Source organism: Arabidopsis lyrata, assembly GCF_000004255.2.
Source record: "Arabidopsis lyrata subsp. lyrata unplaced genomic scaffold ARALYscaffold_2, whole genome shotgun sequence".
Classification (NCBI taxonomy): domain Eukaryota; kingdom Viridiplantae; phylum Streptophyta; class Magnoliopsida; order Brassicales; family Brassicaceae; genus Arabidopsis; species Arabidopsis lyrata.
In genome coordinates, this window is record NW_003302554.1 from 7567443 (window position 1) to 7588662 (window position 21220).

Here is a 21220-nt window from a genome sequence, read left to right on the forward strand (position 1 = left end):
CCAAATATGTTTCAAAAAGAAAAATTGCTAGTGGGGTGAAATTTACATAGAACAAAATACACTTTAAAATGTCCATAAGTTGGAAATATATTGTAACCGCTACTTAAAAACTATCATAAAACCTATAAGTTGTGGTAGAACTTCTACATAGACCGATACGATTTTAGCTTAGCTAATCAAATCCTCACATTTCTTATCTTAGGTAACCTTTTAAAAGTGTTTGGCCCACATGCCTGTATAAAACGAACCGATTAGATAGTAACAACAATATATTCCAACAATTTATCGATCGCTTTTCCATTCTCCAAAATTTTATGCAGTAAAATATTTTTTTCAAACTGAATTCGATAATGTCACATCCCACCATAGAACAACTACATGCTTTCCATGCACAAGACAGAGAGATTTTCTCTAAACTAGTCCTAAAATTTTTAAGACCACCAGCTGAGTCACTTCTTGTCATGGCCACATGGCTTTGGCTTGAAGACTTTGGCTTCGGAAACATTTTCTCCATCATCACAATTTTTAGCGATCTACTAATTGTAGATCTCGCTAACGAGGCTGTCTTGTGCTTCCAGTGCCTTGAGTCCGACCAGCCCCCAAATGATGTCAATCAGATCCCTCTCACCGAGAGATTCATGAAAAAGGACATATCCCTTCAAATACTCCACAAACATCGATACACTGCCATTACAGGAATAAAAAACTTTTTAACCACTATTTGTTCTCGAATTTTCTCTGATATCCTTCAACGAGTTCTTCCGCCTTCATCATCCTCATTCATCACCAAAATCCGTCACCCTCTCATCATTCCCGGTTTCCCTCATCCGACTTTTGGGAGCATCAATGTATTGCCTGATGTCGTTGCCAGGGATAATCTTCTAAACACAAATTTATTTCTTTTTCCTCATGGTCTTTGGGGCTGGAACGCTACCTATGTCGCGACTGATAAAGAACGGACGGTATTTCTAACGTTTTCTCGTGGTTTTCCCGTGTCACAAGCTGAGGTGTATCATCTCTTCACCGAGATATATGGAGAAAATTGTGTTGAAAGCGTTTACATGCAAGAGGAAGGTGGTAGTTCCTCCAACGAAAACACCAATTGCAATGGTCAGCAACAACCACTATACGCGAAGATGGTCTTGGACTCGGTTGTTACCGTAGATCGTATACTCAACGGCGAGGAAAAAAAAAAGTATCGGATCAACGGAAAGCATATTTGGGCTCGTAAGTTCAAGAATAATAAAGACGGTCTTATTTAACTAAATAAAGCCATAAGGATTTAGTTTCCAGTCTTTCAATTTGCCGGTGTCAAATTCTCTATCTTATATTGTAGTCTAATAATAAGAAACCATATGTAATGTTTCGACGGTGGTGGGATTCTTTACTTTGACGGGATTATGTTTCACTTAAGTTTGAGGTTGGATGTCACTTTAGATATCCAATATATTTCACATTTCTTTTAAACAAGAGTTGGTACTCAATATTTTTATGCACTAGCACTGCCACATCTCTGTTGTTTTCTCAATATAAAATATAATTCACATATTTAAATAGCTTCTAACGAAATTTTGCTGATTTGGAGAAATTCCATGATAACTTAATTATGAAATTATATTCCGTCAATATCCCAAATTATATTCATGACAACCACCAACACCATGGTCGCTATTATCACCAGTGATGCTGCAACGACCACCACCGTCATTACCACCACCATGACCACAACCACAATCACCACTAATAAAGAGGTCAAATTTTTCATTACACTACCTTCCATGTTTAATTATTATATTTTTAATATTAGAATGCTAGTTTCTTAATTTATTTATCAGAAATGGTATTCTTGCACATCTTTTTCTTCTTTATAAAGAAAGATATTACAAAAAATTAGAAATTAAATTTATTGAATAAAACAAAAGATTTTCTCTCTTCTACTGTTTACATTTCATTTTAGTAGTAATTAAGACTAAATGAGCAAAAAATCCACGGATAATAAATTCAAAGATTTTCTCCCTTCTATTGTTTACCTTTCATTTTGATTTCGAAGAATAACAATTTTAAGTGATAAGTTTTTATTTTAGTTCGATAAGTATCCACTCTAATTGATATATATATATATATATATATATATATATATATATTTAATGTTTAATATTTTTTATGTTAAATGTAATTTCAAATTAGAAATAGTTTTGGAACTATATTGGTGTCTAATTCACCAATTCAATAGTTTTTGAGCTAAACTCTTGCATCAGTTCAGCAATCATGACCAAATCTTGATTTTGTAAACGTCGTAAAAATAATATCAATCCTTCAATCTATTTAATCTTAAATATGATGTCTTGTTGTCGAATTTAATGTGCTTGTATTCACGTCTCGTAATGATGTGATCGGGTCTTGGTAAAAGCTTTGTCCAAATTCAAGTAGTCAATTTCCACAACTAAATGTTATTTTTGATCATTTAGCCAATGTCACTTTGTGAGACTTCTGACGTTTCATGTTTCAGTCTGATGAATGAAAAGAAAATATAAACCATCATATCTACTAAAAACCAAGTAAGAAATTATAAACCCTGATTTCTACTAAAAATCTGGGTTTTCTATAAAATTTTTAATTTTGGAAGAAGAAAATAATTTAAACAAAAATCTATAGAACCTAGCTGGAGATTGAAAACGACGAGATTACATAGATAATCATACGGGGCAGTCTCAACAATGAGTTAGAAGTGAAATAGAAAGATATTTAAAATTAATTATGTCTCAACTCTAGAACAGCTAGCTTGAACATAGAAGACATGATGCCGTGAAAAAAAAAAGATCTAGAAGAAACAATGAGGTATTCATGTGTTTTTGTTTTTTCTTTGAATAAACTAGAAATTCATGTGTCACTATCATAAACTTTAAAATGTTGATGTGTATTATATATTTTAATTTGAATGGGTGTTTTTTAAAAATGGGGTGTCTTCTAACATAAAGTTGATGTGGCAGGTACATAACTTTTTTTTTTGGTCATCTGGTAAATATATATTGACAAAGCCATTAAAATGGCAATGAAACGTTACAACAAGTGAGGAAAGAAACAAGGAGAACAGAAAACTTCCAACCCTATAACTCCTACACTAAACCACCAACACCATAGATTGGGGTTCAATACAAAAATGCAGATTCACAAAAGAATTAGTAACCACGGACAGAAACTGCATTAACAAACAGAGGGGCAAATCCTTTCAGATTCGAAAACACTTGAAAGCCAAGCCGGAAAGCCAACAGCAACATAAGATTGTAACCGCAAGTCTTGGTTTCCAAAACCAACTTCCACTCCGGAATGGAACGCAAAAAACTCTTTATAGCTCCAGACTGAGCTTTAAAAGAAGGCCATGCCATTGGCCTAATGGCTGCCTCAACAAAACACTTCTCTTGGCAAGCAAAAACCACTGTCACCACTTTGTGATTGGCCATGCTTTCGATAGCCCAAAGCAGAACTTAGCTTAGCATCCTCATCACTTCTTATTCAAGAGAAAGCCCTGCGACTGTGAAAAAGAACCACTCTCAACTCATCTCTTAACACCCAGGCACCCCCTGCAATCTGATTTCTTTTTTACCATGAAGATCCCACATTACATTTGAACCAATTGCACGACGGTTTTTCCCAAACTTTCACCACCATTTGATAACCACTCTGTGCAGCCCTAGCCGAGGATTGGAGAAGCAAGGAACCACCATCGGGATCAACACATTGTGCCTCAAACCATTCAGTCACATCAGCTCTGATTTTTTCCACCGATTCCAAAGCTGTGAATCTCCTCCCTTCATAAATGAGACAGTTTCTGTTCTTCCAAATCCTCCAAATAATCCAAGGAAAACTTAATCTCAAAGCAATAGGCCAATCCTTGTTATTTCTATTACTTAGAAGGTGGAAAACATTGGAAAAAACAGAGCTGTTTGAGAAACCTAGCTGAGGAGACGGATAGTCAGATAAAGCCCAAACCTGTCTAGTTTGAGAGCACAAAAACAGAGAGTGGTTAATTGTATCACCAGCCTCTCCACAAATTTGACAGCTATCGTCCACTCTCATACCTCTGCAATTTAGAGCTTGAGCCACTGGTAAGGCTCCACTTAAAGCTTTCCAAAGAAAAATCTTTATTTTAGGGTCAGTTTGCAGAGACCACACTTCTTTTTTCAGGTCAAGCGTTGAAAGGAAGAACAGAAGCATCTTCAACCAGTTTAGCACTCCTTTCTTGGTCAGCAAGCCAATAAGCTGATTTAACCGAAAAATCACCGCTTTTGTTATGCTTCCAAACATAGTAATCCTCTTGAGCAAAGACAGGTTTGAGAGCCTTAATAATTGATATGTCTTGGTGAAAGAAATGCTCCTCAAGAGTAGCTGAATCCCAGAAACCACTACTTGGGATCAATTAAATCACAGACCTTTAAGCCAACATTAAAAAACTGATTCATCCTCAAAGGAGCCCGCAAATTAAATCATCATCCTCAAGCCAGAGATCAGTCCAAACAAAAATTGATGTACCATTACCCACCCTTCTGCTCAGCCCTTTTACCAAAAGCTCACGACCAAACAAAATACTTCTCCAAGCATAAGAAGGCCGTTGGCACAAAGTAGCATCAAGAAACTCAGACTCAGCAAAATACATGCTTTTCATGATTCTGGACAGGAGGCAAAAAGGCGACTGCAGCAGTCTCCAGGCTTGTTTAGCTAAAAGGGCTTGATTGAAAGTTTCAATATTTCGAAACCCCAATCCACCAAGATCTTTTGAGAGACATAATCTTTTCCAACTTTGCCAATGAATTTTCCTTGAGTACTCTTCTGCATTCCACCAAAACGAAGCCATTGCACTTTCCAAATTTTCACAAGTAGTTTTAGGGAGCTTAAAACAAGACATTGCGAAAACCGGCATAGCAAGTGCCACTGATTTTAAAAGCACTTCTTTTCCACCTTGGGAGAGGCATCGTGAGAACCAACCCGATAGCTTGGACTTTAGCCTATCCTTCAAATAATCAAGCATGTCAACTTTTGACCCCACTAAAACACTCGGGTAACCCAAGGTATGTCCCCGCGCCATCCTCAGTTGCAATTCCTAAGCACTTTTGAATACTCACTTTATCTGCAGCCCCTACCTTTGCTCCAAAAGTAATAGAAGACTTACTAAGGTTAATAGTCTGACCAGTCGCATTGCCATATGTTCTCAAAATATTCTGTAGGACCAGGCTCTGATCAAGAGAAGCTTTACAAAGGAAAAGAGAATCATCCACAAAAAGCAATTGATGGACAGCCGGCCCATCAGGGCTGAATTGAATGCCTTCTAACTTTTCTTCACTTTGAGCTTTGTTCAGTAAGTATGACAAACCTTCAGTACATAGCACAAAAAGAAAAGGTGATAAGGGATCACCTTGCCTTAATCCTCTCGGTGGAATGATCATACCAAAAGGGTTATCATTAATGAGCATTGAGTACTTCACTGTTGACACACAAGTCATAATCCAAGAAACCCATTTGATATCAAAATCTAACGCAATAAGTAACGATCTCAAATAGCACCATTCCACTCTGTCATATGCTTTTGACATGTCTGACTTAACCGCCATGAACTCAGAAGAAATCAGTGGATGAACCCTGAGACTATGAACCAATTCATGAGCCACTAAAATGTTGTCAGTGATAAGTCTTTCAGAGACGAATGCAGATTGCGTATCAGACACAATTAGAGGCAGGAAAGGCTGAACTCTCTTCACAATAATCTTGGAAATGATTTTGTAAAGGACCAAACACAAGCTAATTGGTCATAAGTTTGACATCTCAGTAGGATGATGAGTCTTTGGAATCAAACACAGATGCGTATAGTTCCATTCAGCTGGAAGCACACCTTCAACAAAAAACTTTTGGACTTCAGCAATAACTTGAGGACCAACGATACTCTAGTAATTCTGGAAAAACATTATAGACATCCCATCAGGACCTGGAGCTGTAGAAGGTTTAATAGAGAAAGTTGCCTCTTTTATTTCCTCATCACTAACTCTTTTAATAAGTTCAGCATTCATGAGATCAGAAACACGCAGTGCCATTCCAGCAAACCAATCATGAAAGCTAGCGGGAATTGAAGAAGTAAAGAGAGACTGAAAATAGGCAGCAGCCACCTCTCCTTTTGCTGCTTCAGACTCCTGCATGTTGCCATTGACATCCTTCAGTCTTTCAATTCGCTTCCTTTGTCTATTTTCTTTCACCGCAGCATGGAAGTATTTACACTACAAGAAAACAGCTGATTGCCGACTATGCATAACGACTATAGAAGTAGTCGCTTAATTTTGTGACTGTATAGCCACTATTTGGCGACTATTATACGACTATTTGTGATTAGTCGTTCATGAGTCGCCATTTAGCGACTATATAACCGAGTCGCTATCTCAATCGCCTTTTAGTCGGAAATCAGTAGCTATTTAAGTAACCTAAATCTATATACATAGATACCAAATTAAGATTTTGAAACTTATATCCTAACCCTAAATATAGACCCTAACCCTTAAATAAACCCCAATAACTAAATCAAACACTAGTTATAATTTTTTAAAACTTAATATCCCTATAATTAAAACTTATAATATATAACATTATCTATATATATACCTCCAAAAGTTAAATCACATAAACTACAAATATGAAATTTTTTATTCTGTATCTTAGAATTAATTAAGAAAGCATAAAAACTAATAATTAACCATTATATATTTTTACAAATAAAAACCATTTACTTATAAATTAAAGTTTCTAAACCATCAATACAATTATTATAAACTATAAAAATTAAACTTTATACTCTTAAAAATTAAAATTAAAATTAAAATTAAAATAGCGACTATTTGGCGACAAATTAGCGACTATAGTGAAAATTTTGGGTTTAATAAAAACCGCGAAACCAAACCCAAATTTTAAGCCCAATTCGGCATGCCCACTCGTTTTCCCTCTGAAGAAAACGCACAAAGGGAATCAGAAACCCTAATTTCATTCTCACTCTCTTCTCCTTCCTCAATCTCTTCCTCAATCTCTTCCTTAGTCTCAAATCGAATCTCTAATCAAATCCCTCATCGAAACCCTGATTTCGTTCTACAAATCGAATCTCTTCGTCAATCTCTTCCTCAAATCTCTTGCTCATTCTCAAATCGATCTAGCCATGCCTCTAGCTAACAACAAACGTCGAGGCCGCAAGAGATTATCCATTCCAAATGTGTCTCAGAGGCCAGTCGGTTCCAAACCCAACACATCGAAAAGAAAAAACCCTTTACCTCCTCAATACGAGTTCACGCCGGCGCCAGAGGAGCAGATTCCTCAGCCTGAGTCGCCCCTTGAGCAAGTCCAGCCAGTCCGCGTTTCCCCTCAACTGTCTACGTCAAGAGCTTCTCATTTCCGGGACTATCCACCGCCACAAAGGCTTTTCCAGAGCTCGGTGAATCAACCACGTGAAGACCATGGGTTGTCTGAACAAGAAGTCCAGCAGGAACAACCTCGACAGCAGGCACAGCCTCGACAGCAACCTTCTCGACAACAACCTTCTCGGGATCCTAGACAGCAACCTTCTCGACAACAGGAACCTCGACAACAACCTTCTCGGGATCCTAGACAGCAACCTCCTGAACAAGTGGATCCTCCAGGATCTCCACTTCATCACTCTCAGGCTCAGTCTCATCCATCATCTCAAGGGAATAATTTCCAGGATACTTTAGAACCAATGTTGCCGGAGCTACAGGAGGACACAATGAGGGATCTAAATGCCTTGCTTCTGGTGCCAAACCGCGAGAAGTTTACCACCGTCCTCTCTCCAACACCGCTGCCAACCCGATAGCTTGGACTTTAGCCTATCCTTCAAATAATCAAGCATGTCAACTTTTGACCCCACTAAAACACTCGGGTAACCCAAGGTATGTCCCCGCGCCATCCTCAGTTGCAATTCCTAAGCACTTTTGAATACTCACTTTATCTGCAGCCCCTACCTTTGCTCCAAAAGTAATAGAAGACTTACTAAGGTTAATAGTCTGACCAGTCGCATTGCCATATGTTCTCAAAATATTCTGTAGGACCAGGCTCTGATCAAGAGAAGCTTTACAAAGGAAAAGAGAATCATCCACAAAAAGCAATTGATGGACAGCCGGCCCATCAGGGCTGAATTGAATGCCTTCTAACTTTTCTTCACTTTGAGCTTTGTTCAGTAAGTATGACAAACCTTCAGTACATAGCACAAAAAGAAAAGGTGATAAGGGATCACCTTGCCTTAATCCTCTCGGTGGAATGATCATACCAAAAGGGTTATCATTAATGAGCATTGAGTACTTCACTGTTGACACACAAGTCATAATCCAAGAAACCCATTTGATATCAAAATCTAACGCAATAAGTAACGATCTCAAATAGCACCATTCCACTCTGTCATATGCTTTTGACATGTCTGACTTAACCGCCATGAACTCAGAAGAAATCAGTGGATGAACCCTGAGACTATGAACCAATTCATGAGCCACTAAAATGTTGTCAGTGATAAGTCTTTCAGAGACGAATGCAGATTGCGTATCAGACACAATTAGAGGCAGGAAAGGCTGAACTCTCTTCACAATAATCTTGGAAATGATTTTGTAAAGGACCAAACACAAGCTAATTGGTCATAAGTTTGACATCTCAGTAGGATGATGAGTCTTTGGAATCAAACACAGATGCGTATAGTTCCATTCAGCTGGAAGCACACCTTCAACAAAAAACTTTTGGACTTCAGCAATAACTTGAGGACCAACGATACTCTAGTAATTCTGGAAAAACATTATAGACATCCCATCAGGACCTGGAGCTGTAGAAGGTTTAATAGAGAAAGTTGCCTCTTTTATTTCCTCATCACTAACTGTTTTAATAAGTTCAGCATTCATGAGATCAGAAACACGCGGTGCCATTCCAGCAAACCAATCATGAAAGCTAGCGGGAATTGAAGAAGTAAAGAGAGACTGAAAATAGGCAGCAGCCACCTCTCCTTTTGCTGCTTCAGACTCCTGCATGTTGCCATTGACATCCTTCAGTCTTTCAATTCGCTTCCTTTGTCTATTTTCTTTCACCGCAGCATGGAAGTATTTAATTAGAGTTGCGATTTCCACTCCTTAACCATTTTTGCCTGCTTTTCTAGTTTCCAATAGGATTCCTCCTCTCTATAGGCCCTGGCCAAATCCCGTTTTAAAAGAAACAGTTTCTGGATATTAGGCCAACAATCAGATTGCTCTTTCTCTAGAGCCACCTCTAGTTGCTGAATCGTGTCCTGAGAATTCAAGGAGTTCTTTTTTTCCAAGCACTTAAAGCTTTCCTGCAAACTCTAAGTCTTTCTGCAACAGAGATATTAAAACCAGAATATCTAGGCATCCAAGCCTTTGCAATTGCATCACGCACCTCAGCCTTGTGCAAGAACCTCTTATCAAACCTAAACTACCCTTTGTAAGAGTCTTGAGAAGTCATCAGCTTGACAAGAACAGGTCTGTGGTCTGAACCTCTGATGTCCTAAAAACTTTGATTAGAAACCGGGAAGGTCTTAAACCAGTCATCCTTACCAAAAGCTTTGTCCAGTCGACATTGGATCCAATGATCACCTCTCCTGCCAGCCCAAGTGAACTTGTTTCATTACTAGGCATCTCAACCAGCCCACAAACTCTGATCATCTCAATAAAGTCTTTGGAATCATTGTCTGATCTTCTAGGTCCTCCCAGGTTTTCACCATTATGCATTAGCTCATTAAAATCACCCAAGACACATCATCTATCTCTTCTACCAACACCAATTCTGGAAAGCCTTTCCCAAACCACTGATCTCTTGCTTCTATCTGGATCTCCATATACACATGACACAAAAAAGTTGGCAGCTCCAAGTTGAACTTGAGCATCCAACAGATTTTTTATCAAAAAACTTAAAGTCTACCTTTACACTACTCTTCCAAAAGACAGCAAGACCGCCACATCTTCCAATCAGGTCCACTGTAAAAACTTGATCATACCCCAGCCATACTTGTAAATTTACCAAGACATTTCTCTTATGCATCGTTTCCATCAAGAACAATATCTCAGGGAAGTGTTTTTTACGCAACTCCTTGAGACGAGGAATTGTCAATTCATGAGACCGTTCCAATCCTTGACAATTCCAGCTTAATATGCTCATTGGGCATTAGACAAACCCCCCCCCCCTTTGGGTTCACCTCTTGAGGATTAAGCTTTGTCGATTTTACAGTGCTTGTACCCTCATCAACTGCTTTTCTTTTGTCTTTAAAACCCTTCTCAGCTCCCATACTAACATATACCCGCAGCTCTTGAAGATTTGGATCCAATGGTCTCGGCTTTCAGACATTTTTAGTAGGACGCTTCCTTTGTTTGTTCTTTGCCTTTTTCGGAACAATCCCGGAAGATCCTACCACAAAAGGGTTAGATCCATAAACCGTTGGATTGTTTTGAAAGGGCTGAGACAGAGCTAAAAAGCTACCAGATCCCTCCAAAGAAGAAGAAGACCCATGTCCCAAACTCCACAGACTATCAGCACTAGAACTGCTAGCCCCAACAACAACCAACGCATCCTTTTCCATCAAAACACCATCACAAGAGGGAGCAGAAGGAAAATCGTAACCAAAAACTAAACCTTTGCTTTTGTTGACATTTTGATGAAAAATAGGAGAAGGCTCCAGCCTCAGAATAGATTTTGCAGCCATAGGATCTTTCTCCACATCTCTAACAGAAAGTCTAACCTTGTCAGCTCTAAGCAATCTTTCTTCATCACTTGCTACTCGCATGTACTGCCTCATACCTTCAAGCACCTCCGCTAATTCTTTGTCTACCAGTAACCGGGTCAATACCAACTTGGTCTTCATTCAGAATCCCAAACAATGGATCTGATTCATTCAGCACCAGCAGCTTCTTTGGCTTTAAAACAGGAAGACCGGCCCTTCTAGCATCAGAAGAGTCTTGTCTTCTCTTAATAAGAACTGGGCAGAAATCTTTCTCATGAGTCATTCTCTGACACTCATAACATCTTTTCTGCACTCTTTCATACTCAAAAAACACGTTAGCTGTACCACCTTTAGGAGATTGACAACCTTTGATCTTTGTAGCGGCCTAGAGACATCGAAAACCACCTTAACCCTCACATAATCTTCTATTTGAGACTATGTAGTGTCAAAAGCAACTACACGCCCAATCGGTTCACCCAAAGCCGTAATCGCTTGCTCAGTGTAGTAATTTATTGGCAGGTTCCAAATCCGAATCCAAATCGGTGTAAACTGCAGATAATCATCGGGTGGATTTTCATACCATCTATCCACCACAGACCATTCATTGAAACTATGAATCCCTTTTTCTAGAACCTCTTCTAGATCGTGCTCAGAATTGAAAAAGAATTGAAATTTCTCCTTAGAGAGAGCAACTTCTCTAACCCTTCCCAACTTTTTCCATTTACGGGGAAGATTACGAACCAAATTCTTCATCGGTTGACATTCAGGATTTAGAGTCCGACCAACCAAGCTCAAAACGTTTTCTTTGCAGGAAGAAAAACTTGGCAAGTCAGGCAAATTAAATGGGACATCCTCCTCTTCTAGAGAAATCGCCATCAGAGCTTTGTCCATAGCTGAAGACATAGCTACCAAGGATAGGAAAAACCAGCAAACGAAAAACTGGGAGGTAATATAAACTTTAGGACCAACTTTTTGCCGCAAACGAGAAACATATCGAGAAAATTGAGTCGACTCGGGAAGAAAACCGTGAACCAGAGTCACAAAGACACGAGCTTTTAGAAAACAAACCCAATCATCTGTAGAACCTTCAGGGAGACCGAGAGACAAAACCAGCACCTGAGAATCTGAAAACTACACGGAGCTGCAGACCAAACAAAAGACGAAAACGAGCAACAGATCTAGAGCTTGTCTGAACAGAGCACACGACGCAACCCGCTTCTCGGGAAGAAATTGAGGACAGGAGAATCGAAGACTCAAGCTTATCGGGAAGAAACTCAACTCAAACACTAGAACCTTAAGAGAAACAAGACATAAACGGCTACACAAGAGCAAAACAGGTTGAAATCGTCGAAAGAGATAAAGTTTTAATCTGGTCAAAGCTCTTCTAACCTAATGAAAGACACTGGTTCAGAAAGAGAGTCTTAAGCCCAAAAGAGGGGAGCATTTTGTTTTTCTTCTTATAGCCAATCCCTTTCATCTATGGCAGGGTACAAAACTAATATATATTATTTATTTTAGGTTGCTTAGATTTTTTTTTAATAAGGTGTCAACTTCTAACAATAGTACAACACCAAAAAGCTGATGTGGCAGACTATAAAGATTTTGCTTTGTTTTTATTGTATTAACTAGATTTTAACCCGCGGTACACCGCGGGATGATTTAATTTTAAAGTTAGTATAAAAATATTTTATAAATTGTATATCCTTATAACATATTATTTATATTATAGTTTACAATTGTTATTAAGTAACGGTATACCACGAATCCACGAGACAATTATTAAAAAACTAAGGATTTAATCCGTATTAAAGCGGTATATAAATATTGATTCAAATTCGTCTGCCATATAAATCCTTTCCGCAATATAATCCGTTCTGTAATTTCTTAACCCGTCCCGTGATTTGTTTTTATTTTAAAATTTAATGATTATTTATTATATATAAAAGTTTACAAATCATATCACCCTCTAAGACCACGGGACATTGTACAACGGAACAATTTTTGGTTTTATACAATCTTTTCTAAATGAGACTGATTTAATATTTCTAATATTTGTGGTATTAAAAAAAAGGATTTAATCCGTATTAAAGCGGCGGATTAATGATATTTTAATCTTTTTATTATTGTTGATTCAAAAACCCGTCCCGCCAAACCCGTATGGCCAAAAAACTCATTTATTTTATTAATGTTCTTATTTATGATATGATTCTGAATCATTGTCTAAATATTTTAATCGATGTTGAACGTTGAACACATATTTCCGTCAATTAGATAATATATGTCCGTTTTTAAAATTTCGAATCACAGTATATGTAGAAAAAAAATTGATTTTTTTTTACTTTATGTATTATATGATGATTCAAAACAGTTAAAAACAAATCAAACAAAGATGATAGGAGAATCATAATTATAAATCTTAATCAGATCTTCTAAATATCTAAATTATTTAATATGGAATATCCGGTGTATGAGTTGGGTTAAATATAACCCGACCCAACAAATTTTTTGTGAAGGAATTTTAAAAACAGGTCGGGTATCCGATATACCCGAAAGCATTTTTACCCACCCGTCACCAAAGTGTTGCAAAAAATACTAGTATAGATTTAGATGATAAGTTTCATTCGGTTATGGCTATGATAAATAACAAACTGAGAAAACTGAACCATGATTTTTAGTATTCAGGTTAATTTTGGTTCTCTCAACTGAACTGATCAATAAGCTTTAATTTAGCATCAGGTACCCGATAATTTTGGTATTGTTCGGTAGACTAATCGGTTTTTCAAGTAGTTGGTTTCTTTTTAACCGGATTGTACCAAAATTAGACCGATTTTCACCAATACCCAAACCAAACGGAATAAAACAAAATTACCGAATCTAGCCAAAAATAACCGAATTAACAAGAATTTTTATTTAAAAAAATTGGTTATTTTCGATTTCCAAAAATTAACGAGAGTCTAACTGAACCAAATTTAGTTTTGGTTAATTTCGGTATTTCTCTAAAAAAAATTTCGGTTAACTGAACTAACCGATCCGAACCGACTCGAAAATCGAATTCCTAGAGTTAATTAATATTGTTGGGGGTTAACAGACTTCTCAGGTAGAACTTGAAGGCATGTTGAGTCATCACGAGCACAATGGGAGAAACTGTACCCACTAAGTATTGACCCTACGACTACCCTAACTGCACTCGAGTGTTTGATAGTAGGATTTTACTATCTCTCAATTACCCTAGAGTACTTATCATATCATTGTAGTACTTGATAGTAGGATTTTTTACTAGTTCTCAATTCCTTAAAGCATTATCATGTCATTGCAGTATTTAAGGTGTCAATCCAATCAGGTGTGAAGTTAACAATCAAGATGTGATCAAAGGTCACTAAGTCAAGCCAAGCAGAAATAGGTTTGGTTTTCTAACAGTCCTAAGAGGTCATGCAGGAAGCAAATAAACTGCTAAAAATCAAGTATGCTCGATCGCCAAGAACTAGTGCTAGTGAGGAGTGTGCGATCGAGTATTCAAGGCAGAAAAGGAGAAATATCAAAACTTAACAGCGGATATCAGAGCAGGTAAATAAGAAGATAAGTAAACAGAGAAATCAAATAGATAAGAAATTCCTAAGGATGGGGTAATCGAATAGAGTGGTCTCCTTAGCCTATTCAGATGGTTAACAAAACGCAATCAAACTATCCCTAGACAACAGGTTCAACAACAGATCAATTCACTACCGTTATAGAAATCCTTAGACAAAGCTAGTTCGAGACCGAATTCCCATTAGTAAAATCTAACTATGCATGCAATAAGATTCAACCTATTAAAGCCAATACACGCTTTAAACAACCAATCTCTTGGGATAAAGACAAATATCTCTAGAATTAGTGGATCATGCATTCCCTCAAACACTTTTTGAGTGCGGGAATGCCTGAGTTCGGAGTCCGGTTGATCAGACAGAAATAAGCAGTAAGCACAACTAATCCAAAAGGGATTCAATCAATTCTACACTTAACCATCTAAAAGACTAAGGATCCAACAAATTTTGTATTTCATCCTCAAGAATTCTAATCACTACTCAAACAATATACTAAAAGACATAAACTCGGATTTCATTGAAACTTGCATAGCTTAAAGAACAGAGAAAGCGAAACAGAAATGTAGAAGAAATCGAATGCAAAATCTCAATAACTTAGAAGAAATTTGAATTAGAAACTTGTAGAAAGAAAAAGTGTTTGCGGCTCAAACGTTGATAAAAAGCTAGATAAAAAATCGATGCCTCACGTAACACCCTTAGAGGTTTATTTATAGCAAAAACTAGGGAGCCCGAGAATCAAAAAAGGGAAAGTGATAAAAGAAGCGGTTTGTAAATCCACTCGACCGGCCCATCGAGTAAGTGGATCGAGTAGATGATGTGCCAAAATGGGCTCCACGATTCAATTTTGACTGTCGGTCATACGCAATTAATTCATAAATCATTATATAGAATTAATTATTATTAACTAAAATTTAAAAATATATATATATATATATATATATATATATAATCAAACTTTTAAATTGACTCAAATTATATGCTATTAAATAAAATATTATTAAAAATAACAAAATTTCACGGGACGGGGTTATAACAAAATTATATGTTTAATTTCACGGGACGGGGTTATATAGTGGGACGAGTTTGGATCGATATTAATACGGGACGGTATTAATATCATAGATGAAATCTTAAAATTAACAATCAAAATACAATTATACAATCTTAAACACTTGACAAAATAAACAATATTAAAAATACAATTTAAAATTTATTTTTTAGTTAAAAAATCGACCCGCAGTGTACCGCGGGATAAAATCTAGTGTTATTTATTTTCCAATGATTCCCAATTAATAGTATAGATTATTACTTTTATAATTTATAATATAATATAATATTCAACAGTTTTTATCTTATTTCTCCAATTTCTCTTATACTAGATTTTGTACCCGCGCATTGCGCGGGATTTTAATTTTTAAAATTTCTTTTACTAATAGTAAATTTGAGCATAAAATAATGTGAATATACCCAGTTTTATGAACATTATTTAGTGTAAAATACATCTATAATATCATGTTACTAGAACCGTTTGAGCAAAGCTTTTTTTACCCACTGAAGCAAGTGCATGGTGCCATAAGAGAATTCTCGACTAAGTTATCAATGTGCCTATTTTATCTAACTTCTTATGATTACACGACCAAACGGTTAATCCCAACTTTGAATCTAATAATCTGTTTAATAATGTGTGTCATGTATTTTTTAAAAAACTCATTCGTTTCACGCAATGCATGGGATCTCAAAGAATTTGACCTTATTCATGTGCATTATATTTCTAAGCTTTAGAAATTTATTTTCAAACACTTTTAACTACCAATTCTTTCGTCATCTTCTATGATGCAATTGTTGACTCTCGACATATACTTTCTTTTCACCTTCTATTGACTCATATATTATATATATTGGACTATAAATTAATTTTCAAGACAGATCATTAACTATTTTCTCCTTAATTACTATCTTTCAATACTCAAATTTTTGGGTTAAAAGCATTTGATTCAATTGATGAAATATCAATCTTGTTTTTCTTTTTGATCATGTTGTAAAGTTGTAGTTGCACTTGAGAATATGCTATACAAATTACATATCACTTTTTTAATGGCTTATATTTCATTTTCTGTATAGTTTGTGTAGAACTCATGAATAATGTGATTCATAAATTAGAGTTGAGTTTAGTAATCTTTTATTTTTCTTTAAGTAAAAATTTAATACTAAATAAAAATATGTAGTATATTTATTTAGAAACTAATGGTTCACTTTAAATTTTATTTTCTTGTTTAAAATCTTTTTTTTTTGTCATCTGTTTAAAATCTTACATATAGAATTACATAGATTTTTTTTATTCTACCATGTATTTAAAATTTACTTCTATTCTAAAACTCATTAACACATTTAAAGATTTGAAGTATGATCATTTGTAATTTTTATCTATTAAAAGTGGAAGTATATTATTACTACTAATAATATTTTTGTAGTTTTTTTTATTATTTTAACATCTCATTTATTTTACATAATTCGTTTTTTATTTATTTATTTATTTTTTATTAATTATAAGGAACATAAATATGCACTAAATGAATGTTTAAAGTGTATTTTAATGTAAAATAAACAGTATTGCTTAGGTGGATGCTTAGGTGGATAGGTTAGATGGAGAGATCTCCCATTATATATATATATATATTTTTTTTCTCTAAGTCTTATATTATTGCATCACTTTCCAAAAAGGTACAACAGTGGAAACATCCACCACATAACTTAAGAGTTGCTGAAATATTACAAACTTTGGATTATCAAACGAAAATTGATAATCTCTTAAGAAACTGCGAGAATTTAAAAGCACAAACTAAGACATTGAACTAATTCATAAGCAGAAGCTTAGAACAGCCAAAATGCTTAGTTTGTCAAAAGTTAACAGTTGTATTCTTGCACGTTAAGAGTTGTATTCTTGCGCAAAGATACTGCAAGAGCCAAAAAGCCTTTGCTTGAAACCTGCAATATATTCAAAAAGTGTGACAGAAATTGCAGAGTGTTTTAACGCTTCTTTGGAGGCATCTGATTCCCTCCTTTCTTATATTCTTGACCTTTGGAACTTTCTCCAACTTCGAATTGCTTAGAGATTGGTGAGATGGCTTCATTCACGGAGTGTGAAGAGCTGCTAGATCCATCTGATGAGTAACGCCTTGAAGGATACTGTGGAATTGGCTTGTCCAAGTGTCTCACATTTTGAAAACTTGATGATTGAAAATGTGGACAAGCAGCTTCTAATTCTTCAGTATTCAGTGATGGTCTATTAACTCTTGGTGGTGGTGTAACAGCTCTTGGATATTGAGAGATTGGAGCTGGAATTTTGTGATTGAGAGTTCATATCAGATCTATGAAACTCATCATTCAAACCATCTCTGCAATGACCAATTCTTTCTGATTCAGGAGCATTAACCCTGTTCACTGGAATTCTTGGAAGAAAAGGGCAAAACTCTCTATGGTGAGTCATTCTAAAACAGTTACTGCAAAGCCTTCTGAGTCTTTCATATTGAAATCTGATTATTGCAGTTTCTCCTGATCTAAAACTAAAACGACTAAAGAACCTAAGGCTGTCAGTGATTTCAAACCTGATCCTTACACGAATGAAAGATATCTGAGTCGATGTAGTTTCATTAAACTCTGTTTCAACAAACTCACCTAGCACTTCTGCAATAAGTCTAACGGTCATATTTGAGACATAGGGTAAAGGGATACCTCTAAACTGAACCCATAGGTCTATTGTTGTGAGAAAGTCAATATCTGGGATATCCTCCCACCTTTGCATCGCAACAAACCAGTTGTTGAACACCCATGGTTCCCTTCTTTGTATGGAGAGTAAGTCAACTTCTGATTGAAAGAGGAACTGAACATAAGTTAGTAAGAGAGAAAGGATTAAAGAAAACTAAATTATCTCATCGTAAACACTAGCCAACAAAAAGAAGTTGATTAGTTCAATGAGATAAAAGTAAAAACTTCAAGAAAAGGTAAGTCAAAGAAATAAAAAAGAAAACTTTCACCAAAGGAAATCAAATTTCCAAAAACAACTGATTAGTGGCAGCCCTCTCAGCGATAAATAATGATTCAAGCCACCTAGGATGACTACTGGCAACGTATGATTGCAATCTTGAACCTGTGAGCACACTATTAGCTATTTCAAAAGCAGGACGATTAGCAGCAGGATCTTCCATTAGAGAAAACCAATTCGGTTTGTCTTTTGTGAAACTTAATAGTTCAGCAATGTGTCCTGTAATAGCTGGCCAATCTTTGGGGTTGGTAAGAGCTTGAATGATTTCAAAAGAGGAAGCTCCAAAAGTGACATGCTGCAGGTTATGCCATGACATACTTTCTAAAGCCCAATGCCAGCTTTTAACTTTGGCTTCAAAGAGGGAATGTACCTGTGTGTATGCCCTGCGACTATGGAGCAAGACTATACCAGAGGAATCTCTCACCACCCAAGCTGCTCCAGATAAAGCTCTTTTGCGAGAAAAAGCATAACCAATGTTGCATTTTAACTCACCTGATATAGGAGGATTCCAACTATGATTTGGATTCGGTTTCTAAACTTCATCCAAATGTGATTCATTGTGATGAGCTACCCACCAATTATTTCCATCTTCAAAAGCTTTAGCCACAATTTTAGTGGTCCAATCACTTTGACCTTCAAACATTGTTTTGTTCCTGTTTTTCCATAAAATCCATAGAATCCAAGGATTGACAAATCTTATGTCTTGAGGAACAGTCTTGACTTGTGAGAACTGAACCAAATGATTGATATTGGTAAAGATTGAGTTTCCAAAACCATGCACCGGAAATGGTATATTAGACAAAGCCCAAACTTGTCTAGCCAGTGGGCATTGAAATAATATGTGGTTTACTGTTTCAGTGTCTTCATCACACATCAAGCAACCATCCTTTGCAAATATGCCTCTAGTTTTTAATCTTTCCTCTACTGCCAGAGGTCCTTTTAAAGCTTTCCAGATGAACACTTTGATTTTCGGAGCTGTTTGAATTTTCCATACTTGCATAAAGAGAGGACTTAAAGATGGCTCTGTTTCAGCTTCTTTGAAAAGATTATGATGCACTTTTCTGCTACTCAACTCATATCCTGATTTCACTGTGTATAGGCCATGTCTGGTTTTTGACCAACAAAAAGAGTCTTTCTGAGATACTGCAGGACGTTGACGAGAAATGATCTCAATCTCATCTAAAAGAAATAACTCTTTAAGTCTATCCCAATTCCAATTCCTAGTATCTGAATCTATCAGAATTTGAACTGTTAAGTTAATATTCAACAGAGAATGAAGAGCAAGAGCTCTCCTTGGCTTTTCATCAAAAATCCAGTTATCTATCCAGACATTAGTATTTGCACCATTGCCAATAACTCTTTTCAAACCTTCTTTTAGTAAACTTCGACCATGGAGAATGCTTCTCCAAGCATATGACGGTCTAGTTCCAAAAGGAGCATTTAGAAAATCTGAATTTTGAAAGTACCTGCTTTTGAAGACTTTAAAAAAACAGACTATCCTTGTCATGAAGCAATCTCCAAGCCTGCTTAGCCAATAAAGCCTGATTAAAGCTTTGTAGATCCCTGAAACCAATTCCTCCAAGCATTTTAGGCATTGCCAACTTAACCAATGGATTTTCCTTGTATCCTGAAGATTGTTCCACCAGAAATTCATCATAATACTTGTTAAGCTTTTACAGAGACTAATAGGTAGCTTGAAACATGTCATTGCGTATACAGGTAAAGCCATTGCTATTGATTTCAACAAGATTTCTTTTCCACCTTGTGATAGTGTTTTTGCAAACCAGCTTGACATTCTAGTCTGAAGCCTGTCTTTAATAAAGCCTAGAAGTTGTTGCTTGGATCCACTCAAACATTCTGGAAGGCCTAAATATTTTCATCTGCCTCCTTCAGTCTTAATACTAGATCTCATCTTGACCCAATTCTTGATTTCTGGATTAACATTGATTCCAAAAGTGATTGCTGACTTATCCAAATTTATCATTTGACCTGATAAACGTTCATATTTAGATAAGCATAGCAAGATCTCTTCACATTCTTCTTTATTAGCTTTACACATTAAGAGTGTATCATCAGCAAAGAGAATATGATTGATAGATGGACCTGCATTATTGAATTGGATTCCTTCAACTTTATTTTCTCTTTTTGCTTGCTCAAGGAGATGAATCAAAGCTTCTGTACACAACACAAAGAGAAAGGGAGATAGGGGATCTCCTTGACGAATGCCTCTTTCAGGTTTGATAAAGCCATAAGGAGTTCCATTTATCAAAACTGAGTAAGTGACTGAAGATACACAACCCATGATCCATGAAATCCACTTTGAATCAAAACCTTACGCAGTGAGAATTCCTTTAAGAAAAGTCCATTCTACTCTATCAAAAGCCTTAGACATATCTGTTTTAAAGACCATAAAATCCGTAGACATCTTCTCATTAGTTCTCAAACTATGCATTATTTCATGAGCAATCAGGATGTTATCAGAGACTAACCTCTTCTCCACGTAAGCTGATTGTGTTGATGAGACAATGAAAGGGAGTTGGGTTTTGAGTCGGCTAGAAAGGATTTTTGAGATAATTTTATATAGAATAGAACAAAGGCTTATTGGTCTAACCTCAGTCATCTTCGTAGGATTTGGAATCTTTGGAATGAGGCAAATATGAGTATGATTCCATTCTTCAGGGAGCACACCTGTTTTGAAGAAACCCTGTATTTCTGAAATAACCTGAGTCTTCACCAGAGACCAATATTTCTGAAAAAAGAGAGCTGTAAAACCGTCTGGACCAGGAGCACTTTCACTGTTTATTGAAAAAACTGCTCTGTAGATCTCTTGCTCTGTGACTTCTT

The 21220-nt window shown here is 36.3% G+C and overlaps 2 protein-coding genes and 1 pseudogene across 2 annotated transcripts; 2 read left to right on the forward strand and 1 right to left on the reverse strand.

Annotated features, from left to right (window-relative positions):
- The first annotated feature begins 306 nt into the window (after positions 1 to 306).
- LOC9322840 lies at positions 307 to 1413 on the forward strand. Its single transcript, XM_002886728.2, has one exon. The coding sequence runs from the start codon at positions 351 to 353 to the stop codon at positions 1260 to 1262; it is 912 nt and encodes a 303-aa protein (XP_002886774.1). The 5' UTR covers positions 307 to 350; the 3' UTR covers positions 1263 to 1413.
- Positions 1414 to 6812: 5399 nt separating this feature from the next.
- LOC110230906 (activating signal cointegrator 1 complex subunit 2 homolog) lies at positions 6813 to 7855 on the forward strand. The gene has a single exon (XM_021035150.1). It carries the CDS (start codon positions 7187 to 7189, stop codon positions 7853 to 7855), a length of 669 nt encoding a protein of 222 aa, XP_020890809.1. The 5' UTR covers positions 6813 to 7186.
- A 9449-nt stretch (positions 7856 to 17304) lies between these two features.
- Positions 17305 to 18692, reverse strand: LOC110230907 (annotated as a pseudogene).
- Positions 18693 to 21220: the final 2528 nt, after the last annotated feature.

What these genes read in the sequence shown, in the direction of transcription:
- LOC9322840 (XM_002886728.2), top strand. Translation starts at nt 351, where the DNA reads ATGTCACATCCCACCATAGAACAACTACATGCTTTCCATGCACAAGAC.
- LOC110230906 (XM_021035150.1), top strand. Translation starts at nt 7,187, where the DNA reads ATGCCTCTAGCTAACAACAAACGTCGAGGCCGCAAGAGATTATCCATT.